The 26,371-nt window shown below is 46.9% G+C and overlaps 2 protein-coding genes across 4 annotated transcripts in view; one reads left to right on the top strand and one right to left on the bottom strand.

The window, feature by feature from the left end:
* CUNH2orf76 (chromosome unknown C2orf76 homolog) overlaps nt 1-26,286 on the top strand; it is a 45,874-nt gene extending 19,588 nt beyond the window's left edge. Inside the window, exon 6 of one of the 2 annotated variants that reach the window (XM_068139072.1) lies at nt 23,350-26,286. In XM_068139072.1, coding sequence (XP_067995173.1) covers nt 23,350-23,450 — 101 coding nt within the window. In that variant the 3' untranslated portion in view covers nt 23,451-26,286. The remainder of the gene's footprint in view (nt 1-23,349) is intronic. The other variant, XM_068139073.1, reaches the window with a different exon arrangement.
* Nucleotides 199-26,371, bottom strand: STEAP3 (STEAP3 metalloreductase). Of its 2 annotated transcripts, none has more exons than XM_068139071.1 (5): nt 26,320-26,371; nt 13,412-13,895; nt 12,407-12,934; nt 10,708-10,872; nt 199-3,640 (listed from the first exon to the last, which is right to left on the bottom strand). In XM_068139071.1, exons 2-5 carry the CDS (start codon nt 13,892-13,894, stop codon nt 3,350-3,352), a joined length of 1,467 nt encoding a protein of 488 aa, XP_067995172.1. In that variant the 5' UTR covers nt 13,895; nt 26,320-26,371; the 3' UTR covers nt 199-3,349. The 2 variants fall into 2 exon arrangements, with proteins under 2 accessions (XP_067995172.1, XP_067995171.1); XM_068139070.1 differs by lacking the exon at nt 26,320-26,371 and adding an exon at nt 14,404-14,486.

Here is a 26,371-nt window from a genome sequence, read left to right on the forward strand (position 1 = left end):
CTGTAATTGAGGCCCTGGCACCGTGGGTCACAGCAATGACCATTTTCAGCTCTTAGCTTGATAACCAGACTCCATTAGCTGCTGGCTGTAGTAGGTTTTATTTCCTAGTGGTAAAATTTTAGGTAATCACACCTCTTTACTACTGCCATTAAAGTCATGGTGTTGTTTAGTGGAAGGAGTGAAAAAAGACTCAAACAATTTCTGATATTATATTGACCTGTTCAGAATATCTTTTATATAACAACAGATGCCAGTGATTAAAACTGGCTTTACTCTTCCAGCTTCTCAGTTGGTTCTTACATATCCCAGAGGCACATAGGAGGCAATACAGAAAATAAAAGTATAAAGGATTTACATTCCAGCTATATATTCTGCAATATTATATATGTGTGTGTGTGTGTACAAATATACAGAGAAAGAAACTCCAGGTACAAAACCAGTTAAAAGGTAAATTGTAAGCTAACCTCACTAAACCCCCTATTCACATTAAAAAAAAAGGTGTAGGGAGAAGGTAACTGAAACATTTCTCAACCTATTTCTCAGCACTCCAGAATCAGAAGATATTAGGCAAACTGTGTCAAACGTTTTCAGGACCAGATGCCTGCAGAGGGCACCATCTGAAATGGTGTTCTGCGTTTGTAGGAACCAGTCTCAGTCTTTAAAAGAGATGGTGGACAGTCTGTTGGCACAGGCAGTACCTGGAGACACTTGAGCAGCCTTTTTTTAGACTCCATGGGGCTGCAGTAGCTGTGGGGATTTTGAGCTGGCTCATCTGTCCATCTGGGCTTGTGCCCATCTGAAAGGGACCATGCTGGCTCACTAGTAGAACCAGCTCCCCAGGAAGGTCTGGGTGCCTTACTCTGCTCCTGCTCATGGAAACTGTCCCTTTGCCATCGTTGGGAAAGGGCACGTGGGTATGAAAGTCATATAAACAAAGGTGCAAATCTTACTTCTGCTGGGCAGAAAGGTAAGTCTTCAACCTTGTGTGACTCGCAATAAAACCACACCTTTCCCCTTCAAGACACAGCCTGCAAGCTTGGGTAATGTTCTTTACTTGCCTCCTAGTCCTTCTTCTCTTTTTGTTTTGTTTCTGTTTTCTTCCACCAGGCAGTGGTTCTTGTTTATCCTAAAGCTGTGAAAAGAACCTTAGGTGGGAAAAAGAGATATTGGAATACACTACTGTAACCAGAAAATTTGTAAGCTGGTGCTTCTATGTTGATGATGAAATGCAGGAGAAGCCTTAAAGAACAAGCTTACTGAATCCAGTGTTCCCTGAAGTATGAATTAAACTGGAATTATACTGGTGCAATTACACTCAGGTGAAACTGTCTCAAATCCATGCAGAAACTTAACTTGCCATTCAAGCACAAATAGGAAGTGCTGGGTAGTCAGTCTGTTTGCTGAGTGATTTGATCAGGTGCTGATCTGGGATAGGTTGTGGAGGTAGGTGGGGAAACCTGAATAACCACAGCTTTATGAAGAGGACAGTGGAAAAGAATGGTACCTCCCCTGTGTTGCCAAAAAACCCCATCCACAAACCAAAAAGTCCAGCTGATTATGAAACCTAGGCATGTCCCTCATGTCCATTTCTCTCTAGTCAATGAAGTGAAGTGGTGTTTGGAGACTGTACTGTAAGCCTTAAGCAAGAAAACTAAAATCCCTCAATATCATCACTGACACCATTAGCAATGTTTGGAGAATGTTGCTGTAAATTTTGAAGCCATACAGGGAATTTCTAACATTTTCTGTGTAGAAATCATCCAGGCTACAAAAGCAAAGTTGGCTTGTAGAAGGGCTTATGCACCCCAAAGTTGATCATTTGGCCCTCTTCCATTTATGTTAACTGGTCTAGTAGCAGGTATTTTCTTGTCTCACAACCATGACTCATTTGATGCTGACAGCTATTGTTTTTCAAAGCAATACTGAACACTTGAGTTGTGTCTTTTACTTAACTGTAGGGAAATGAGGCTGTTCTAGCCATGTCCTTGCGCCTGACCTTACTGAGGTAGACTTCTTGTGTCACCCCAATTGCTTGCTTTTAAATGAGCTTTTGTGAATGGCTGTACCTTCTCTGTTTGGTGACTTGGATGTCCAGAACCTAAAGAATTATTCTGATAAAGAGCAAGAGCTTGAAGGGATAGAAAGTGACAGGTGGAAAATGAAATTAGGACAGAAACCTTCATTGCCCTGTACCATGTCCAAAGTGAGTGTGAAGTCAGAAGAGCATTTGATACCTGCTTTGTGATGTAGCAAATGACTTTTTAAGGTCAAGGCAATAAAGGACTCTGCCCAGAATGTACAACTGCTATATTTTCATGTTGTGGTCCAAACTTGCTGATCCTTTTGCAAGACCATACAAAGCTGCTGTTTTGTCTGTGTAAATGGACATGTTAAGGTGACAATGGCTTCTAAAAGCTTCACCCTATTATTTGATGTAAGGCCAGCTGGAAGGCCTTGATTTTCTCCACACCATTTTGTGAAGCAGCAGGACTGTCTGATAATTACCTTTGCTCTATTTCCATCCAATGCTGCTGGAAACTTTGGCTTAGTAAAACACAGAATATAGAGCAGCGGTTTTCATTGCAGAGCCTGCAGTGCAGACCAGACGTGTAATGTTAGGGACAGCTCTCTTCAAGTGCTTTTCTACTTCTGGAAAAGGTGCTTTAGTTCTGTGGCTTATGAAAGCACACCAGGCACAGTTTAGAGGACCAGAAGTGCTGTCTGTATGTGAGAGAATCAGGATACTTGGGCCTTGCTGTCAGGTTTGGATGCTTTTAGTAAAATCTGCAGATGCTACATACTGTAGATATTGCTGTTCTTACTTGTCATAGAATTAATTGAGGAGGCCCAAGACCAAAGACACTCCATCTTTCTAAACTTCCCTGCCTTGATTGATCTAGATGTTCAACAGGCAGGACATTTTTGCTGTCATAAACCCCCCAATTAACGTTAAAAACCCCAACAACAACAATAACAAAACCCCCACTGAAATTGTTGAGAGCAGCTAGGAAAGCAATCAAAAAGTACTGGTCAGGGGAGCTGCCAGCCAGCACCTCCAGTGACTGATCTGACTAACAGAGTCCTTCAGTCTCCCCATAAATATCAGTGCTGCCGGCTTGGCTTTCACAGTCATTTTTAAGGCAATAAATGTCCTAGCAAATCAGCAATACAATTTAACTGCTACTACTATCTAAACTAGTTTCGTGGTCATCCATTTCCTAAAGCCATCAAATTTTATTATTTGCCCACTATACAATCATACCAAAACATACATGGATTTAACCAAAAGAAACACCTTTATAGAAATGTTGATAGTGCTTTGACATCCTCTTTCACAGCTGGGGCTCTGTTAGACATTGCTAGAGGTCTCTCCGCTTGAAAATTCCCCAGTTGCACTGGGCAGGACAAACTTGACGTATCTGCCCTTCTCCCAGCCCCTCCTGATCCGCAGAAGTCTGTGCCGGATGCAGGGCAAGCTGAAGATGACTTTTGCTATGATCACAGTACATGGGACGAGCAGCGTGAGGGTGTAGGTCGGAGGCAGGTAGAATTTGTACTGGTTCTCATCAAAAGCCCTTGACCATCCGTATGTAAGTGTGTGCAGAGTGCTGATTACCAAGGCAATAAATCCAAGGGTGGACTGAAAAGAAAAGAAACACACACCAGTTAGCAGAGGACCTTGTGTCTGGCTACTTTACTGTAGAGTCTTATATGTATGGTTTTTAAAGTGAACAAAGCACAGAGAAAGCAAGGAGTATTCCTGTGTTTCTTGGACAGAATCAAACGTGGCTGGAAACCTTCCCTGGGTGGTGTGCCAGACTGCATTTTTCTTTTTCTAATCAGAGGTTAAGTGTGATATTAGAAACGCGGCAGGAGTTTCCCAGAAGATGCTGCCAACTCAGCTGAGAGGTGGGCTCCTGCCTTCATGTGAATCAGCAGATCCCAGCCCCTGCTGAGCTTGTAACTGCAGGCAGCTCACAAATGCACCTCCCAAGCCACATCTGCCAGCTCCACTGCCTGCTGGTCCATGGCTGATGAGAGGCTGCTGACTGGTGGGGTGAAGCAGCAGCTCCAGACCAGCATTTGGCACCATCAGAAGTCAGTGAGGCTGTAGCTTCAGAGCAGATATCTTTGGGTAACTGCCATCATCTACAGAAAAATGAGACTGTGGGGACAAGTGCTCTGTTCTGAGGCAAGCAACAGCCCTGAAGGTTTCCTTCTCTGTTCTGTAGAGACCTGTGTTGGTTTGTGAGCCAGAGAATCAGGTTATATGATGGACTAGGTCCTTGAAATGGGGAATCAAGAGCACTTTATCCACTCAGAGAGGCAGCAAGAACTCAGCCACTGTCCTGGAGACAAGAACTTTCCCTATTTTCAGCTGAGATTGTGGCTCCCAAGCACCTGCAGAGATAACAATGTGCCTCAGTATTTTGAGATCCCTCTGAGGGTTGCTCTCAAGAGGGGTTTTAAACTGTGGTCCTTTCACTGGTGCTTTGTTGTCAGGATCAGAAGTGGAGGCTCCTGATCATGCCAGCTCCCTCTGCCCACTGGCACTCCTCCTGAGCTGGGCACTTAGTCCTGGAGGCATCTCAAGTACAAGCCTTTGCTGCTGTGATTTTGAAGAAGAGCACAGGTGTAACTGCTGCCCCACTTTGAATGCTTGGTCTAAGCCTGCAATAATAACCAAATTTCAAGATGTCTAGACAGGGAAAAGCTTGCTGCTGCTGTCCTTACCTTAGAGAAGGAAGCCTTTACAAGTCAAAGTATCTGCCTTGGTGCAGCTAGTCAGAAATCAGCAAGACACATGGTCTTCCTGAAGGTATGTCCAGGAAAGAGAACACAGCAGGGAAATAAGGCACTAGGGCAAGACAGGAGGAAGGGCTGCTCATTTGCCCTCTCAGCTGCAAAACTACTCAGTTCAAAGCATCTCTTCCCATTTTTTAATTATTGGGAGGGAAACTATTAAAAAATCCAGACAGCTTTTTAAAAATGTACCATGTTGTTACCAACATCTAGACCAAGATGCTTCGAAGCTTCAGAGCTAATAATTTAGACAGCTGAAAGGACTGAGCGGAAGAGGAACGCTCCAAAACATGCTACCAGATCTTGATACTTCACTTTTTCAGCACCTATTAGGCAGTTGTGTGGGTGTTGCTGACTCCTGCCAAGACTTCATCCCCCTGCCAAGGTAGGGAACTCTTCCCTGTGTTACAGCTGAGTATTAATTACTCAGTGTTGTGGCAGGAGTCAGGAGCAGGCCTCTGAACTGAACCTCAGTTCTGCAGGTATCCCCACACCCATGCTTTCTTGCAGGAACAGCTGTCCTTACCAGAAGCCCCATACAATTCCTAAACCAGGGTGGTAACAAGCAGGAAACCTGAATAGGGTCAAGACTGGTTTCACTTGGAAAATTAAGGAGGAGTTTGCTGTAATATGCCATAATCACAGTTGAACCTAACAGCACAATCTAATCCATAGCTCAAACATCATTTATTGGCTTTGAGCTTCTCTCCAACAGACAAAAAAAATCCTTGAGTGGCAAAAGGTTGGAAGTGCCAACTTGAGACTCATCTATCAGAGTGGAGATGTAAAGCAAGGCAAAGGTAAAGGGGGCAGGATGAAGTCCAGGGGCAGGAGATGCTTTTGACCCTGGGTGGAGGGTGCTTTTGGAGTCAGCCTGAGCAGGGCTTTGTGCATGGCAGAGATGTCAGAGCTGGAGATAATGAGTTTGTTCCTCTACAGGTTCTCTTTCAAGTGCTGCTGGTACTGGGGGAAAGTAGGAATGGAAATTAGTAGGACAAAAGGTGACAAACCATCACAGGCACTCAGTGACCCACCTTCGTGTGCAGACAGCAGGGTGCAAGAAACAAAAAAGCTAATTGGCAAAAAAAAAGCATGGATAAGCTGCTGGTGGCTGGAAACACTGCTGGCAGCTCCTCAGAGAGCAGCAGTGGGCTGATCCACTTGCAACACGCGAGGGGCTGCCTGGTGAGCAGGGGGTGCCTGGTGGGTCCCAGTGCTGATGCTGGCTGAAGGACCCGTGGTCAGCAGGGCTCGATGGGTGCACTCGCTAGGCAAGCTGTCAGTTGGGTACAGCTTGGTTGGCACTAAAACACTCTGCTGTTAGCAGCTTGACTCGGTACTTACAGCTTAACGTATACTCCGTGCAGTACAGTGCAGAACCTGCTGAACGCCCTGTGGGGGCTGATTGGCCACCATGCTTAGCCTAGATACCACACTGAGTTTTGAAGCTCTGCTCTCATTTATACTTTCAATGCAGTTCCTGGCTATAACACTTTTTTTTTGTTTGGGTTTTGTCTTTTTCTTGTAGTTTTTTCTTTTTTCTTTTCCCCCCTTTTCCCCCTTTTTTCCCCCCTTTTTTTCCTTTTTTCCCCCCTTTTTTTTCCTTTTTCTTTTTATTATTTTTCTTTCCCCCCTTTTATTTTCTTTTTTTTTTTTTATTTTTCTTTTTTCCTTTTTTCTTTTCTTTCTTTCTTTCTTTCTTTCTTTCTTTCTTTCTTTCTTTCTTTCTTTCTTTCTTTCTTTCTTTCTTTCTTTCTTTCTTTCTTTCTTTCTTTCTTTCTTTCTTTCTTTCTTTCTTTCTTTCTTTCTTTCTTTCTTTCTTTCTTTCTTTCTTTCTTTCTTTCTTTCTTTCTTCCTTCCTTCCTTCCTCCCTTCCTTCCTTCCTTCCTTCCTTCCTTCCTTCCTTCCTTCCTTCCTTCCTTCCTTCCTTCCTTCCTTCCTTCCTTCCTTCCTTCCTTCCTTCCTTCCTTCCTTCCTTTCCTTCCTTCCTTTCCTTCCTTTCCTTCCTTCCTTTCCTTCCTTCCTTTCCTTCCTTCCTTTCCTTCCTTCCTTTCCTTCCTTCCTTTCCTTCCTTCCTTTCCTTCCTTCCTTTCCTTCCTTCCTTTCCTTCCTTCCTTTCCTTCCTTCCTTTCCTTCCTTTCTTTCCTTCCTTTCTTTCCTTCCTTTCTTTCCTTCCTTTCTTTCCTTCCTTTCTTTCCTTCCTTTCTTTCCTTTCTTCCTTTCCTTTCTTCCTTCCCTTTCTTCCTTTCTTTTTTTTTAATTCCAGCAGTGGCAGAAGTTTCTTTTGCACTGTCACAGCATGAGGAATGTGGGTTCACCACCCATGTATAAGGTGGCAAAGCCCCCCTTATAAGACAGCTGTATGAAGATGGTGTGTTTCTAATGCAGGCTTTGCATAGATTTTCTGCCCTGTGTTAACTCTTATGTCTCCCTATCTCCTTGGTGTCTGTGAGGCTCCCAGTAATGCGTCAGCCAAGGTGATTCAGTCACATGTGGCTCATTTACAAATGTCTGGGCAGCTTCCAAAGCAAACAGCCCCTTCCCGACCCAAATATGTTTCTGACTTCTGCTGCCGTCAGTCCCGTGAAGTCATTAGCTCCATGGAAGCAGCTTTGGCTCACACTTCATTGACGGGAGGGTTAGAAAAGGTCTGATGACAGATTCTTTCTATCGTGTGATGCACAAGCTAAGAAAGAAACCAGGTCAATTCAACCTTCAAATTCCAGGAGGACTTCTCAGGATGGGAAGGTAAAGGCAATCATACACATTTGTACTTCTCAGCCAATTAGAGCTGATTTGCAAAGCACTGGGGACCATTAAAAATGTCTCCCATAAACCGAATTAGACATGAATCAGTCCTGCTATTCAGTGTCTAGATCCTCTACATTTTCTGCTAATCAAAACTGGACATACAGGGGAACTGTGTTTCCAATTTAACTATATTTAATTGAAATGTGTATATTCAAGGAATAAAAATTAACTGTCTTATTCCTCAAGCCCTAGCAGCCATCTAAATGGGATTTTTGGCTTGTCAGACTACAGATGTGTATTTTAAGAGTGTGGCAGTATCCAGTGACATTAATACAGGTGCACACACTGCTGCTGGAAAAGGTCACACTTGGAAGCTGGGTAAGGAGAGGACCAAAGTGGTCCTGAATTTGTAACAAACCCCTCTCTTGAATGAAGCTTTTGGTGCAGCATCTCTCAAACACACCAGCCAGTTCAACTGGGATGGCAATGAATTGCTGCATTTTCTGGCAGACGTCTGCCTGGGTGGCTGCACTCTGCATTTTCCCTCTTTTATTCTTCCCAGGTATGGCAAGTCATGATGCCTCTAATGTGCTGTAAAAGGGTCAAGTGTTCAACATCCCAAATATTTGAGAAATCAGCCTCATGCTTCACCCCTTGTATTTACATTGCACTGCTGTGCATTAATGCTGGGAGGATCACACTGCACTGCCTGAAGTGTTAACCTTTGGAGCCCGGGAGCAGTAGCTCCACTTGCTCCTAACTGCCTCAAGAAAAGCATCTCCAACTTATTGAGGAGAAAATAACTTAAGAGTCCTCATTTAAAACAAAACAAAACAAAAAAACTAGAAGCTAGCATGCTGGGAGATTTGTAACCTGCACTTTTGATGTGGTATTTCCACAGCAGGGCACAAACCAGCCGTGCCTCTGCTGCATGTGATCAGCTGGGAGCTTGCATTGTGCTGTCATGCTTTATCCCACACGGACAGAAATAGGTCTATCTTTCCATGAACTAAGCCAGCCAGTTCCCATATGGGGCAGCCAAAAGCTATTTTAGAGCCGATCATCATGTACTTGTCTGGTCCCAGTGCTGATATCCCTTCAGAATGATGCAGGAAGGGGTCCCAAAGGGCGCAAGCAATAACATCATGATGTGCACTGGTAGGAGATCTCAGCACTACCTGCTGTGATGTATATGTTACATCACACAATGCCAGCACCTTCCAGGACAACTGCCAGGCTGTCTGGGAAGCCAAAGGGGAAAGCAAGGGGTTTCAAAGACTCCTTCCAGGCTGCAAGGAAATACTTCCCCTCACTTGGGATTCCTAGTATGAGATGCCTAAGGCAGGATCACTTATCCAATGCCCTGGTGGCTGCAGCCCTCCCATGAGAAATGGTGGTGAGAATTAATATGCTCCTGTTGTCTGCTCTGAAAGAAAGGTTTAAAGCCAGGTATTCCTTCTCCCCAAGGGATGATTTCTTGTGGTCAAGCTTTCCTGGTGAGGTTTTTCTACTCAATGTAAATAATTCCTCACTAGTCCACAGGAAGAGAGGGAAAAATACAAACTGACTAGCTCTTTGTGGCACTTGTGAAGGAAGCTATGGAGCAAGTTTCCAACTTCTGCTCTAACAAATACTGAATTATTTATATGTTGCTGAAGAGCTTCAACAGGAGAGGCTGGATGATAGATATTCACTTCTACATCCCCAGACCCTCCCCTCCCCTTTTGAAGGGTTAGGTGTGCACTGCTGTGCATGAAGAGGCTCTGCAAGGGAGGTGAAGGGGGACAGAGTCCCACTGGGGCCCATCCATGTCAGAGTGACACATGGATCACTGCTGCAGGACCTGCAGCCTGGTGCACACTAAGCAGCAGTGATGTAGGAGACAAAAGCAATGAGGGGTTTAAGGGCTATGGGATATGACAGTGGAATGGTGAGTGGAATTTGGCCTCAAAATCAGCTCTAATGCGCAGAGAGTGCTTGAAGGTTCATTACCTGATATCCATATTAGTTAGCCTAAGACTCACTCCAATTGCATCCCTAAGAATGTTACAGCCCCTGAGTTTGGGATTTGTGAATATCCCACGTGGTGGAGTCAAATCACTACAGGAATTTGGCTTTTGGGAACTTGGACATTGCTACAAGTGGCAAGAAGGTGTCTAAACCACTGAATGACTTTGGAGATAGAAAAATTGCATTCCTAATTCACTCATTAGAAACAGACATGGACTTTTCATGGAAATCACACCCAGTTCTCTGTTTCTTGGGCTCTGGCATTTTTATAGACCAGACCAAGCCTTTTTTGAACCTGTCTATTGAATATCTGTGTGCATGCAAGCTCTGCCAAACCTGACCTTCCCCTGCACTGCCCTCTCACATTCTTTTATTTTCAGAAGCTCATTCCTTGTGACATGCAAGGGCAGATCTGCGTCCTGCAGACAGCTCTCAATGGTGGGTTACCTACCTGCCCTCCACAGCCTGGTGCAAACTCCTCACAGCAGCTCTAACATTTTGTGTGTGACTGACTTGTGACTGGCTCCAGGGTGGCTCTTGCCCATGGAAGTGAACAACCCTGCCCTTTCAAAATGACTCCAAGGCTTTCTGCCTTTCTACCTTCAGGAGGTGTTGAGCTGTGAGTGGCTGGGCTGCTCCGGGACACCAAGCGAGGGGGGAAGGACCCCGCAGAGGAGTGTCAGGCGGGCAAAGTCCTGGCTGTTTTTCTCTCATGATCTCAAACTAACACTGCTAATTGCAGGATGGGAAAGAACTTCAGCCAAGACATTAAAGACTCCCTTCTGGAAAGCCTGCAACTAATCTTCACATGGATGCTCATGACACATTACATTTTCCCTTCCCCCCAAGACAGCAGCACTCTCAGCAGACTGGGCAAGTTCTGAGTGAAAGCAGCATGGCTCTCGTGGGACACACCACATCCCACTGGCATTGCCACTTGGTATCACCTTCTTTGGCACGGTCTATGCCTTCAGGGTGCACAGGGCAGTATGGAGTGGCAGGGTTTAGTCCTTACATAAGTGTGTGTTTTGCAGTTGCTGTGCCAGAACAGTGATGTTCTGGGACAGCAGGTCAACCTCTGCCCTCCATGGTCTGCGTGAGGGCCTGACTCTGACTGCTGGCATCAACAAATGTCAATTTTACCTGGATGAAACTGAATTCCCTCCAGTTGAGAGAGTTTGCGATGGATGGAAGTGAAGTGATGGCAAGTAACGACAGCAAGCCCAGGGCAATTATTCCAACAGAGATATAAATCTCCATCCTCCAGACTTCCTCCTCTACCCAGACACTCATCTTCTTCTCGACAGCCTGGCACGACAATGAATGTTTGTTAAAACAGAGCACTTAGAGGAACTGAACTTTATCTATATTTGGTTTGGGTTTGGAAGCAGGTTTCCTGCATGGTCACTGGGTCCTATTCACACCTTCTGTGCTATCTGCCTGTTCGCAGGTGTGTGGAAATGTTGTCTTATCCTACCTCCACTTGGCCAAAGCTAGACCTGATCTGAAGCCTGCTGGGAAGAACTGCTGAATGCTCCCAGCTTCCACAGCCCTGAACCACAGCAGCAAGCCCCAAAGTTGCATTTGGTAGGACAGAATGAGAAGTTCATTTAAAGCAAAGAAAACAAATACAGATGCTTGAATATGCAGTGGTCTCCTAATAACCTTTGTTTTAAGTGCATTTAGTGGGGAAATTGTTCATGCTAATGGAAGGGATGATGGGGTTTATGCTGCATGGCAAAGAGGAACATTTAAAACCATCCTCTTTAGCCCATTAAATGGGTTTAATTTACTAAACAAAGATGCTGCTATAAAACAGGAGATAGAGAGGAAATGAACACAGGATGCTTGCCTGAAATTAATGTGAGACTGTGGCAATGTGAGAAGGACCTGCTCCAGGCTGGAGCTCAGAGGCTGGGGATGTTGTTTGATGGATGCTTTGAACAGGCACTGCTGCTGAAATAAGCCACCTTGCTCCCCTCTGCCTCAACAGTCCCTGCCTTTCTCTCTGTTGGGTATTTGGAAGCACTAGGAAAGATACCCTGGCACAGAAAGCAGATTGGTTGTGGGACAATTCCTTGATCAGATTCCCCACTCAGCTTCATGAAGCTTCTACCATCCCAGGAGGGAGCAGGACAGAGCAGCTAGAAGCCAGAGGCAGAAGGGTAGAGTCACATTTTCTCATGGCACTGCCAAGTTAGAGTTGGCTGAGTTGCCAGAAGGTAGCAATCTCGTGCTTGATAAACACTGCCAAGAACCTCAGTAAGGCAATAAAGTCCTTTTCCATTTCCTTGTTCTCTTAGACTATGACCAGTTCTTTGCCATCGTTTTGTTAAACTCCTGGAGGCAAATTGTGATGAGGATACACCTTCCACAAAACAAACCCCCTGGGGTTATGATGTAGTCACTGTGAAGGTCAATGTAAGCAAACAGGGATCTTCCAAAATCTAGGGAGAAAGGCTGAAGGTAACTCTGCTCCCTCCATTACTGTATTTATTCCCTCCTAACAATTTTTCCTCTCTCTGCCCTAGTCTCAGGCATGCCAGCTGCTGGGAAAGGCTGCTTTTACAGGTGTGTCTGTGCTCCTGGGGAGCAATGGCATAGAGGAATTTGATCCTAGCCCTGGCTGTAAATGTGCAGAAAACACCCTGCTAGAGTGACTGGTCCCCAGTGTGTATGGGTGCATGCCTGGTATGTGGTGTGTGGTTGCCCTGTGGAGGAAGTGCTCACACAGAGAACAGCTTATTCCCATTGTCTCGCACACAAAAGCCAAGATATTAAGCCTGCTACCTGACCTCTTGGATGTGTACAGAAGATTACTACAGGTGCTGACCCACATTACCTGCTTGACAGCCATCTCAATGAGCTGGTAGCGGTGGGAGCGGCGCATGGGCAGACAGAGGCTGTACACAGCATGCAGAGCTGCACAGAAGAAGCTGAGGAGACCGATCTGCTTTCGGTGCTGGAGCCACTGGTCCAGCCAATCTGGGAAGCGCCTGTATTTGGTGCCATAGTAGAGCTGTGAGCAGGCTGCCACCACCCCGGGCAGGTAGACAAGGGACAGCATGACGTAGGCCACGCAAGGCAGCGTTGTGTTGACCACCTCGATGGGGATCTTGTACAACTTGTTCTTCTGCTCCCTGATGTAAGGGTGGATGACCTGCCGGATCAGGTTGTAAGTGAAGAAACAAAGAAAGAGCCCCAGAGACAACAAGATGGGGATCTTCCAGGCTGGCAAGAGGCGCAGAGGAATGTTCTCAATCTCGCAGGCTGATGACATGCATCCCATGTCCACAGGAGTGAATCCCATGACTTGAGCAATTTCTGCTACAGCGCGCTTGGCTTCTTGGTTATTTGAGCAAAGCAGAACCTGCAATGAGCAGAAAGATACACACAGGGCAAAGAAAGGTCAGGCTGCTGGGAAAGAGTGTGTCAGGAGGGACACATTCCCTGTGCTAAAGGGAGCCTATGTTATTCCACTGAGCATCATGCTTCCTGTCAGGCTTTCTGATGGGCATTTACCATGGCTCTCTCCTGCACAAGTTTCCTTCCATGTCTGCACCACCAGTTTCTTTTACTGGCTGTGTTTAGATAAACAGATAATTAAACAAGACTCTTCACTTAGGCAGAGGCCCCAGATCTGCAAAGTGTGAAGTAAATCAAAGTACTTAATTACTTAGCAGAGAAATGCAGAAGCTATGGGGTGGTCTTTGGATGCCACAGTCAACCCCTTTTTCAACCCCCTTTTCAAACCCCTTTTTCTGGAGCTTAAGCCCATTTGCTGATGCTGATAGACCTCAGCTGCTGAAGCAGCAGGGATTTGGCCCCTGTCAGAAGAAAACAATACCTGCTTATTTCCGTCCCTGGCACCCGACTGCAGTGTCCATGCAGAAAGCACATTAAACCCCTTGACCACGGTGCAGGCCGGGAAGAGGGAAGCCAAGTACTCGGCATTGGATTCCTTGTGATAGTTGATCTCGGTGTTGTTGCTAACATCCACCAGGATCTTGCCTGCCAGCACATCAGCCAGGTCGCAGAGGGTGGAGTAATGTTCCCTGAAAACCGCCACAAAAATGACATCTGTCTTCTTCACCGCCTCGGCCTGGAAGGTGACTTCTGCTGCCGAAGGGAAGAGGCTGGCTTTCCGCTTGGGGTTGCGGCTGCCAACCACCACCTTGAAGCCGGAGCACACCAGTCGGATGGCCAACGACCGTGCAAAGTCCCCGCTCCCCAGCACCCCAATGGTGCGGCCAGCCGAGGGCCTGGTGCTGGGGTCACCCTCCATGCTCCGATGGCCCAGGAGAGGTTTGGCCATGTCTCCTCTGGACATCCTGGGGAGAAAAAACAGGTGGAAATGCAACTTCATTGTGGAGCTCTCACAGAGTCCTAGACCATGTTTGTGGTTATGGGGAAAAATAGGATAGGATAGGATAGGGTAGGATAAGATAGGATAGGATAGGATAGGATAGGATAGGATAGGATAGGATAGGATAGGATAGGATAGGATAGGATAGGATAGGAAGGATGGGATAGGATGGGATAGGATAGACCAGACCAGGTTGGAAAAGACCTTTGAGATCATCAAGTCCAACCTATCATCCAACACTATCTAATCAACTAAACTATGGCACCAAGTGCTCCATCCAGTCTCTTCCTAAACACCTCCAGTGATGATGACTCCACCACCTCCCTGAGCAGCCCATTCCAATGGCCAGTCACTCTTTTTGTGAAGGACTTCTTCCCAACATCCAGCCTAAACCTTCCCTGGTGCAGCTTGAGACTGTGTCCTCTAAATGCTGCTTACATTGCTTGAACAGAGCCCAGTAGGCCAGGACCCACCTGTCAAACCCACCACGTGTGCAGTAATGCACAAGCACCATCGGAGGGGGCCAAAACACCACACTGGGTTGGAAGGCAAAGGGTTTCCCAGGTTTGTGTGATCCCCGTCTGCTGGATGAACTCATCCACCCTTTGCTGTTCTTCGTGCTGGTATCTCACATTAGGAAGCCAGGTCAACGCTACCAGCAACAAGAATCAATAACTCTCAGGCACACCATGGAACTACCAGGTATCTTCTGAAAATCCCAGGGCCAGGGGTCCATGGGGAACTCTGAGCCTACATTTAGAAGAGACAAAAGATGCTTCTGATTTGCAAGAGCAGAAGCAAGGCAGGGAGTTTGAGTTGAAATGGAAGTGTCTTAAAAGTGGTAAGTGAAGAGTGGTAAATGCAGCCTTTGCCTGTTACAATATTTGGGTCTGGCAAGCTGCTTTAGCTCCTCCTTCAATGAGTAATGAGAACACACTTGTGACATTTAAAAGTATGTATTAAAACATGATGGGATTTGCTCACGAAAGATCTTGATAAGCTTTTCAAACATTAATGAATTTTGCCCTGTATCATTCTGCTCTCTGTAACAGATTAGATATTGAGGCCGTGGAGAGGCTTTAAGCAGATCAATAAATTCACAAGCAGTACACAAGCCAGCCCTGGAGGTCAGGAGAAACTCGGGGAGGAAACTGCCAGGTTGCTCAGAGACTGTGCCACCAGCAGCTCAAATCTGTCTCCTGACTTTAGGAATGGCAAATTTGCCCTTAAGGAATGGTAAATTCCTTAAATGGAATGGTAAATTCCTTAAAGACAGATTTTTAAAGGGCTCAGGAGATCACCCAGAGAATTTACACATCACAACATCTGGGTTTGGTATTGGGCATACTGGTAGAGATAATAAAGACCATGATTAACAAACCTGTGACATACAGGCAACCAAGATGACTTGGTCATGGCAGAATACAGTCTTGCCTTATGGTTAGTCAAATTCTTTCAAAGTGAAGGTGACCATTCTGATGGGGTGACCTGGTCCCCAGTGCAGGCTATGTTTTTCATAGGCTCTTGGAAATGTCCTTGACCCTAAGCTTTTCTGGGATTGGCACAGTAGCGGTGCAAAGAGGAAGGGCACTTCCGCACTGATAGTTAACAGTAGGAAACAAAGGGTAAGAAGTAAATAATTTTCATAATGGGAAGGGGTTATTAAGGGATTTCCCTGAGGATCTGTGTTGAGAAAAGGAAGGAATATTGAGAAGATGGAGCTTCTGCATGATGATCATTTAGGACAGTCAATCTTTACTGTGAAGAATCTGCAGAAGGATCTCCTCATTCAAAGTGCCTGAGCACCAAAATTCACTGACACACCGCAAGAGCTGCCTACAGGCATTAGCCCCCTAACTTTATGTGCACTTTAATGAGCTGTAAATTTGTTAAAACCACTCAGAAAAATTACATCAAACAGAGCCTGAGTTACTGGGACAGAAGATCTTACACACAGCAACCATGAATTCCCAGTCCTGTTCCTCCTGGAAAGCTGGACCTTGAAATTATAATTCACTGTCTTGGATACAAAACAAATCACAGCTTTGGTAACAATACTGTTTCTATGGCTGCTCTCCTTGCCTCTCACCAAACACCCCCTTGTCCCAGAGACTAAAGATGCATGTTCCTCGAAGAAGTGCTCTCAGGGGAAAGCATGAGACAAAGGAAGGCACATTGAGTTCCCTTTAATAACACCTTTGCCCTGCTCCCCATATAGCACATGGACTTTCTTTCATGCTTTGAGAGTCCTGTTAAATTCAGAATTACTCATGCTGGCCTCTGAAGGATTTTGTTTCTGTTCCAGACCTGTAGAAAGCTTTGTGTGCTGCAAGACTGATTTGGTCACGCTAGCTGTGCCAGGCTGCTGTTGGTGCACACTCCCCTGCATGGTATATTCCACGTGTATCATAGTCAGTAAGATGTTTCATCCAGGAATTAGTGGGAAAAGGATACAAACCAAGACTACTATACCACTGTATACATCCATAGATCAAAGAGCACACTGCAAAAAAAAAGGAATAAAACCTAGAAAAGGGAAACACATGGGGGAGTAGGGTGAAGGGACCACTTGGGATTGAAAAGCTGAAGAGCAACCTCAAGGTGGAGCTCAGGCCAATGGGAATGCTGGAGAGCAAAATGGAAACACCAGTCTTCTTCAACCACAACTAGCTGTGCTGCAAAATCCCTAGTGTAAAGGAAAGCATCTCAAAGATGTTGGGGTTTATCTCCTGGCCCCTGTTTATCAGATGGTTTTTCAAAAGCAAATTGCTTTACTTTTTACCAAGTAAAGCAGTGCTCTGCCTAAATGTATTTGTGGTCAGAACTATTTGTTCTAGAGCCAATGCTATTGTTCAGCCTGATGAGATTTCTTTCCTATACCCCTTCCCCCCCCCCCCCCCCCCGCCCCCTTTTCCACCACCTGTACACACAAAATGTTATCCTGAAATAGAAACATCTTTGGCTCTCAGCCAAGGGGAGAAATCAACATTCAGGGTGACAAAGCAGTTGTCACCCACAGACTCATTTCGTAATCAATCTAAAGCATCTCAAAAGCTCTCTCTGTGCTCCCACTGGGACATGAATTTTGCTGCAAGCAAATTTTCTTGTGTGTTTTCTCTGTCCTGTAACTGCCACAGAACATGTAGAGAGATGTTGGCAATGTTTGGAGATAAACAGCTTTGCTGTCTCCAGTTATTGTGATTAAAAAGGATGACAGAATTAAATGGCCTTTGAAGTCAGCAGGGTAGTTAAAAAGTACGAAGCCTCAGAACCTTTTCTGTGGATTTTGGTCTGATTATTTCAGTCATGCTCTGGCTGTCATAGCTTTGGAGCAGGATCTGTCCCTGCTGCACAGCCCTTAGTGGGATGGCCGCTTGGTCACTGCCACTGCCGGCTGCCTACTGTTGCAGGTCTCATTGCCGTCGCTGCCACACACTGAAATCCCCCCAAGAAACAGGGAGGAAATCCCTCTTTCACCATAAGCCCATTTCACCCACATGAACGCTGTGGTCTCTGCCTCACAGATGCCTGGAATGTGATTAGGCAACAGTTGTTTGCACTCCTGTATCTCTGTGGAGCATGCAGACCCCCCCTACCTCCCAGCACCACCCTGACTTACCATGCTCACACTTTTCCTGCACCTATAGACAATGCGTTACCTCCTTAAAACTCTCCCTCCCAAAGCTAATTCTTCATGGCAAGGTCAACCCACCCAAGGTCAGTGTAAAGCACTGTGGCTAGGACGCTGTGGATTCACCCATAGGCAGAGGAGACCTCTGCTCGGACACAACTGTAGCGTGCTGAAGCCTTGCATAAGCTTCATTTGTTGATCTTCCCCACCAAGGGAATGGCACCCCTGCTGAGTTACGGCACCTGCACTTCAAGGAGATCAGTTTCTTACTAAGGAAGCTACAAGATGATTTAAAGCACAGCCTAGTGGAAGTAAACTACCTTCAAAGCTAACTGGGAAGCAGTTGCCTAACTGAAATATCTAATACATTGTAAAGCTGAACAGCAGTTCAGCTAGACTATAAATGACACCCTTATATCACTGAGTAGGGATGAAATGCCTAGCTGTAACATGCTTGTCCCTGTCTCCAGTCCACTGACAGCATTGCAGTTACTGCTGTTATTTGCAGGAGAATAGCAGCGATGGGCAACAAGCAAAGACAGGGAGCGCCCCTCTGCCAGGCACCCTACCCAAACTGGCCAGAGGCCACTCCTGCCCAAAAGAATAGGATCAGACAGGCAATAGCTGGGTGAAACGAAGCAGTCAAATCTCTGTTGTCCAGGCAGAGGGAGGGGGCTCTTGCAGAAGAAAAACATGGATAATTCAACGTGTTTTGCACCTGAGACTTGGCAGAGGCTCAGAGGCTGTTAGCTTAGGCTCAATGCCAGGCAAACAAGGTTTTTCTGCCTCTTTGCCCACATTGAATGGCCTCACTCAGATTTTGCAGCAGGACAGCCTGTTTGGATGGAGCTGGGCTCCAGGAGCTCACTCAGGTGTCACTGGGCTCACAGCAGAGTCAATCTGCCAAGCAGATCATCTCCCACCACTAGCAGGGAGCTGGCTCCGTCCTTATCCTCTTTTGACAGACGCAGGGGCCCAAGATACCAATGATAACAGGATGTCAGCAAGTTTGCCTGGGACAACTCTGATATCCTTGACCACATCTTTAACAATAAGACCATCTTTTTGGGCCCCTTTCACTTCCCCTGGTGCAGGAGGATAGCCTAGCTGGTTCTCGTAGCTCACAGTCTGCCCATGTTTGAGTTGCAAACCCTGAAGAAGGATGGACCTGTGGTGGCAAAGCACAAAGCTCCACTTCAGTGCTGGCCAAAAAAATAAAATCAAGACCCATTTCACTGCCTTGGTATTCAGATTTATCAGATAAAAGACAACTTGGTGTTACAATACCTCTAGTGAAAACAACAACAACAACAAACAATGTTTTAAACATATTGCTGAGTCAAAACGTGCTAAAGAACAGGGCAGAAATCTCATCTGCAACCAAACTGGTTTGTGTTTGCACAAAAGCTTCTCTGAGCTCAGCCTCATGGCCAGAGCCTGAGCCAGCAGAACCTTGGCTAGAACAATTGCTTTTATGTTTTCCCTCAAGGTCAGGTTTTATGTGTAGCCTGACCACAACTGAGTCTTATGTAGCTGTGGATTCAACTTGGTGCAGGTCATCACAGAGCCTGCTCTGTGCTTCAGTGTTGGAGGTTATTTCAGATAAAGCACATGATTATTATCTACATCCTTTAATGAGCCCTGTGGGTTGAAAGACCAGCAAACTGCATGAGAAATCAAATGATGTTGCAGAGCCCTTGGTCAGGTCATGGCAGAGGAACATCATGCTTTCTGCATCAGAATGGGCCCTTTGGGCTCTGCTAGCTGCAGCTGGTGCCCAGCTCCATAGAGCATGGTCCTACAAACACACATCCCAGAGGAAAAGAGCTGATCTCTGCCCACAGGGGACTTTCAGTCTTCATGGAGGGACCTTTGAACCACAAAGCCAAAGCCCTACAGCTTCTGTTTGCAAAGCCCTCTGCTCAGTGTCCTGCCTGCTGGCGTTGCCTGCTTTGTTAACCCTCCAGAAGCCCCAGATGCAGAGGAGCATTTGGTGCCTGATGTTTCCATTTGTGTATTTTTTGGCTACAGCCACTTTGTTTCCAGGGAAAATAAACCATTTAAGTCTCTTTCCCACACCCAGAGTGCCCCTGCAAGGAGCACAGCAAATGCCACATACCTGTTGGGAGTGGAAAAGATTTAAGTAAGAAAAGGCTTATCCAAAGCTGCTTTAACTCCAGCTTTGGTGCACACTTCAGGAGACCTTTCAGTCCTGCCCAGCCTGACTTGAAAAAGCCCCTTTGCTCTTCAGGTGGGGGGAAGGAATGGGGGGGAAACCAGGCTTGCTGCTCCTTTCCCCTCTTTTTCCTTCCAAAGCAGAGTTAACACCTCAATGGTGTAAACCAGGAACTGGCAAAAGGAATAAATCACTCATAGATATTACTTCATCCACAAAACCCATGTTGCAAACCTACCAGGATGTCAGAATGAGGAAATACTGAGAGCTGGGCTTCCCCCCACCACTGTCCTTCATCCCCTTCACCCAAAGGTGAGGGAGCACTGATCAGGAACGGAGGCCGTTCACCCCACACCCCTGCTTCTGGAATGGGGAGGTGGCACAAACACCTGCCCCGAGAGAGGCAGTCTTGCCATGAGCAGGCATCGCTGGGTGCTGAGGGTGTGGGGTTGCTGTCACCCTAAACCTGCCATGGGACTCTGGAGCGTGCTCTCCACTCTGATGCACTTTGCATTAACAGGTCCTCATTACTCTCCCTGCCCCAGGGCAGGTATTTATCTGATAATCTCATTTATCAGGTGTTTACCTGTTAAAGCCACTTCCATAAGCTCCTGCAGCTTTCTCCCCTCTCTATCTCTGAATCCAATTAGCCTCATCATTTCCTCTCTTACCCCCAAAGGACATGGCAAATGATTTGCCCCCTCCCTCTCTGCAGACACATTTGCATCTGAGAATGGGTTTCTTGTCTCTGTTCAGCTTTTCCTACACAAGTGAAACCCAGCTCTTTTCTCAGAGCTGTTTCTGCCAAATGTCTGACAACTCAGCCTTTCTTCCTTGTTCTCCTTTTTCCTGAGGAATGCCCAGAATGGTGTTTTCCAACCAAGCCCCTAAAACCATAGAATAGTAGAATTGTTTTGTTTAGAAAAGACAGCTAAGGTAATTGAGTCCAACCGTCAAAAGGCACCAGCCAGAGCAGAGACACCACTTCCCCTATGTGCCACTTCTCTTTCTTCGTCCCAGCAGGCTGTTTGCTTTTGCACAACTGTGTGACACTGTTGACTCAGGGGCCACGGTGCCCATCACCCTGTCCTCTGGCTCCCTGCAGCCGCTGCCTGGCTGGTCGCTCACCCAGTGTCCGCACGGTCAGTTGGTCCTACCACACAGGACCTAACACGTACCCTGGGGGGTTGTAAAAGCAGCTCTCCAATTTGTCATAATCTTCAATTCTTAGCCTCTCCTCTAGAATGTTTTCAGTCTCTCCTAGCTTAGTGTCACCTACAAATTCAGTATGTGCCTCCCTACTCCATCACCCACTAATGAAAACACAGGCTGACAGGCACTGACCCTCCTCACTCTGCACACCCTCTGGTCTAAACATTTATCAGTGTTGAGGATGTTGGTTTCAGAAGCCAGCAGTGAAGCCAAAGCATGTCCCTGACTGTGACATATTCTTCACCACAAACAAAATTCAAAAGCACATTTCAAAACAGGGGACAGTGAAGAGAAAGGGCTAGCAGAATTTCCCATGTAGGCAGAATAGTCTCTCTTTCCCACACAAACTCAGACATTTTTGGTTACAGTTTGCCTATATAAATACATCAGCCCGTGGCCACTTTCCAGGGACGATTTCCCTTCCCAAGATTAAATGGACAATGTTAATGCTGAATAGAAAAATAACCTGCCTACAACATGGAATTAGAAAATAAATTTTTGGCCCAGCCTTTTCCTCAGACCCATAGGATCATAGAATTGTTAGCTTTGGAAGGGACCTCAAGGATCATCTAGTTCCAACCTGCCTGCCATGGGCAGGGAGCCCTCACACTAGATCAGGCTGTTCAGAGCCACATCCAGCCTGGCCTTAAAAACCTCCTGGGATGGGGCTTCTACCACCTCCCTGGGCAACCTGTTCCAGTGTCTCACCACCCTCATGGGGAAGAGCTGCTTCCTAACATCCAATCTGAATCTACCCATTTCTATTTTTTCCCCCATTCCCCCTAGTCCTAAAAAGTCCCTCCCCAGCTTTCCTGTAGGCCCCCTTCAGATACTGGAAGGTCACAATTAGGTCTCCTGGCTCATGCACTTCAAAGCACAGTTACCAACAGGTTCTGCCAAAGATAGCCCCAAATTTGCTTCTCCCAGATTTGTTGCTGAAGGACCGTGGGCTTTTACAGTGCCACTTCACTGCAGCAAAGTCCTTATCTGAAGAAATTCCTCTGCAAGAAAGGTCTTGCTGCCTGTGTCTGCTATGTCAATAGAATAACGAGAAGCCTGAGAAGAGCCTTCCCTGTGGTAAAACTTCATAAAATGGGAATCTAAAATTCTGAGAAACCCAGAGGCTTCAGAGTTAAGATTGTGGAGAGCACAGATAGAGTTTTGGTAAAGCAGATGCTGACACAGCACATGGGACTTTATCTGGCTGATGTGACTCTGGATAAGAAGGTTATTTTCCCTATTTAGCATCTTGCAGTTCTTCAGTGACACAAATGGATGGTTTACAACCTCAGATGCTATACTTAAGTCTTGTGTGGCTTCTCTTGCTTTTTTGGGGGTCTTCATTTGCTTGCTGTTCTTACCAAGTAAAAAACTATCTCACAGTGACTCACACATTGCTGAGCCTTCCCCTCCCCAAAGTGCAAGGAGAATGGGGAAGCAGCAAAAAAACCCAGATGGTGGAACCTTCTCCGGTACACCTGATAATGCCCTGTGGCCAGATACAATGGGAGGAAATGCTCCTGTCTGAATCAAGCTGGAGAAAATATCTTCTGCTCCTCTCCAGGCAGTGTATGCTGTTTTGCTGGGAGCTCAAAGGCTTTGGAGACGGTGAGACCTGACTTGAGCAGTCACCGCAGGGAGCTGGCAGGCTCTGACTGTTTAAAACCTCTTTATTTCTTTCCAGGAAAGACATGGAGAAATTGCACTGCATGTGCATGAAAAATATTTGGATTGGCTATTGCCATGTTGCAGTGCCTGTTAGAAGGGTCTCCAAGATCAGCACTCCCTCGCCTTTATGATTTTGCCTCTCACGGTGACTCAGAGGATGCATAGGACCACATGGAGAGAGTAGACGGCCTGGGAGGCAGTATGGGGTGGAGTGAAGACACAACCAATAGGTGAAGGTCAGCTCAGCTCCTGCTGATCCCTTGTTTTCCTCCTTTGGAGTGCAGGCATGACACACAGCACATGGAGGCTCTGAGCCAGCCCTGAATGAGTACAGCGGTGAAAAAGGGAAGCTTTGCCCAGGAAAGTCAACAAAGCTTGTGTCAGGCCATGCTCTTCCTCATCTACCTTTCCCAGCAGCTCCTGGTAGAGATGGGGCAAATGTGACCAGGTAGTCCTGTTTGGGGATCCAGATGAATGAGAGACAGGTGTGAGACATTCACTCCACCATAAGTTACTGTGTCAGGCAGAAATGTGTCTTTGGTCTGACATCCCGGAGAGCAGAGCCAGCTCTTTTTGCCCAAGGAGCACAGGGCTTGTGCTGGTCAGCCCAGGAGGTGAATTCACTTGGTCCCTTTTGTTGAGGGACACCAAGCTGCTAACATCTTGCTCTCTGTGTGTGCTGTTTTGGTCATCTCTTTTACATTTCTTTCTATTTTTCTTCACTCCTTCAAGCAGGTAATGAGACCAACAGGAAAGGAGGAAGAAGACAGAGTGTTACTGATCTGGGAGGAGCTGGAAGGAAAGCAAGAGAAGGTAGCAGGTGCCTTCACTAGGAAAGAACCACAGAAGGATAATGTCTACAGCGATCATTCTGCCTTCTGAACATAGCACTTGTTTTGCCTGAGCACACTATATTCCTTAGGGCATGTTCAAGGCATATTATGGACATACATGCTGTGCTGAGCAGCTGTGAGGTGTCTGGGAAGCAGGACACCTTGGTATAAAGCAGTAGCAGAAGCTTTCAACTCAAGGGTACCTTCTCTGGGAAGTCTGGTGCACGTGTAGAGCACATGTGCATGTGTAGGTATGCACAGCACACATCTTCTTCCAAGGACCCCAACCACTTGGTGAGAGCCATGTGTGCTGGATGAGTACAAACACCACCAGAGTACAAACACCACATGGCTCTCCACCGCTCATGAGAGCTATGCTGTGCCCACCTACACCACCTGCTGCAGAGAACTGATGCTGTCTGTCCAGTTGGTTCTGAACAGCTGGGATCCCTCTTAGATGGCCTTTTTTAAAGCCAGCTCTGCTGGAATGCTGCCTCCTGCACCCACCTTTGGTGAGGACACCCTTGGAGTGAGGTGTTAACTTATGCTAAGTAGCCAAAGCAATGCATGTTGTGATGTATTAGTGTCTGCACACTATCAGTAGCTGGCATCAGCGTACTTTAGTGGTGGACATATTATGTGCAGATCCTGACTCTTGAAGCCTATGATCTATGGGGAGCTCCCAGGACATTTTTCCAAAGACTGCCATGGTGTATTCATACAAGCCACATGGAAATGCATGTGCTACTGCAGTCGAGGCTTTAGACAGACTCACGGAAAAGCAGAGAACCTGGAAAAAGGATGGGAGGACTTTCTGTCTCAGTTCCTTAAACTCTGGGCAAAATGTTCAAGTACCTAAGAGCTTTTGGGAATGGGATGCAGGCTCCCACATCACTCACATGCTTTCAAAATGTTTTGTCCTTTCAGTTAAGCTACATTTCACTCAACCTTAGATGAAGATGGGAAGCTGCTTAATCCACTGAAGGGCTGCAGGGAAATCTACACTATGAAGAAGCAGTAAACAAAAAGTTGAAGATAATTAGCATTTTCCTCCATCATGGGGTTGACAAAAAGCTAATTCTAATTAGTGATGGAAATCTTATAGATAACAAATTGGTGGTATCTAATTCTTGGTTTGTGACATCTCTAACCACAGTTGCCAGTGCCTTTCCCACTTCTCAAGAGAGCTGGTGGGGCAGGCCTACTTCTTCCATCAGAAAAAATGTGTTTCCCCTGAATCTAAACCTGCTTCTATTTACGAATGTGATGTTACAAGGTCACAGTCAAAGCAGACTTCCTAACAATAAAAGCAAAACAAACACCACCCCCTCCCCCCCCCCCCAAAAAAAAGCAAAGAACAACAAAAAAGGATTATGCATTCCAAAAGCTTGTTTTCTTGGGGTTTGGTCTGGTGGGGTTTTTGTTGTTGTTTAAACAGAGACTTGTTGAGTCATCAGCATTTTCTTCTTTACAGTCATGGAGGAAATTAAATATGTGCACTGACTCTGGGATCTTGTATTACCGTGCATTTGTTTCACAGCAAATGTGATTTTACAAAAGAAGAAAACTTAAGCTTGATGTAGCATTTAAATCTTATTAGTCCTCCATCTCCTCAGGATGCCAGCTCACAGGAGTTTTGATGCTGTGGGTGATGGCCTTCCTTTCCTGCTGTCTCTGAGCGTTGGTTTCTTGCCATGGGAGGCAATTCTCTGTATGTTAGTTTCATTGGGACTATACCAAGGGAAATGATTTGGGATCCTCAGTGTCCATCTTTCTTCCACTGGGCTCAGCAGGGTGAAGGCTTCACAAACATGAACGCTCTCCCAGGCTCCCTCTTGCACAGCAAAGGGGCTGTCCTGGCCCCATGCACCCCCTGAGAGAAGTTACACCCCAGACAAGGTCACAGAACAGGGACAGTTCCACCCCAGGTGGCATCACCTGTGACATGGTCGTACTACAAAGCCATCTGTCCCGTTCCTTCAGTTTTCATCCTTCTTTACTTGGTGTCCCCCCCATAAAGCCTCCAGCCCTTGCACCTTTGGTAAGTCACTACATCAACACATAAACCACACGGCTGCTTCCCTCTTGCTGCTGAGAGACTGTGGGCCCTGGCCATGACTTTCCTTGGGATTTTTTATATCTCAGTGCTGGGAAACCAGCACTGGCTGGAAGAAGCCACTTGCCTTCTCAAAGCATCGGGCAAGTCGAGAACGAAGAAGTGAAACCTGAGCACAAACTGCTCTCTGAGGAACACAACCTGACTTGTGCATCCACCCATACCTCGCCACCCAACCGCGCTCGAAGACCACATTACGAATCTGCTCTGAAGAGCAAAACCCGCCCCGTCGCAGGCGAGTTTGTGCCCGGTGCCAGGTAGTTTCCCGTACCTGCACGGGCGTATCCTGAAGCCACGGGAAGTACTTCCAGCTGACACTCCCCATCGCAGCCCCTATCCTGCATCCCACTGGCCTCTCCCTAAGGATCACCCGCCTTTGAGACACGCCGGCCCACTCGGAAATTCCTGGCCGGCATCTGGCCGCAGCCCCAAACCCAACACTCGTACTGTGGCGGCCACGGCCGAGACTGTCCCAGGAACCGCTCCGGCCACCAGTCCGGAATCCCGTGGCCAAGCCCCGTGGCCGAACGCTGTGCGGCGAAGACCCAGGACGGTCACCCCGAGCGGAGGCACTCCGGCGGCGCCTCCGAGCCTAGCCGAACCACCCCCGCCCGGCACTGCGCTGCACTCCCGGCGCGGCCACAAGATTGTAAGTTCGAGCCCCGCCGGCGCCGGCCTGGGCTGTGGGGCAACCGCACCGCGCCGGCCCCGAAGGACGAATCCCGCTGTGCCCGTCCCCCCCGCGGTGCTCACCTCTGCGCGGCGGCGGACGGCGGGAGGGCGAGCGGAGCCGTCCGGTAGCGGT

This window comes from Melanerpes formicivorus, unplaced genomic scaffold, assembly GCF_026170545.1.
Source record: "Melanerpes formicivorus ecotype bairdi unplaced genomic scaffold, bMelFor1.0.p_v2 SCAF_5, whole genome shotgun sequence".
Lineage (NCBI taxonomy): Eukaryota > Metazoa > Chordata > Aves > Piciformes > Picidae > Melanerpes > Melanerpes formicivorus.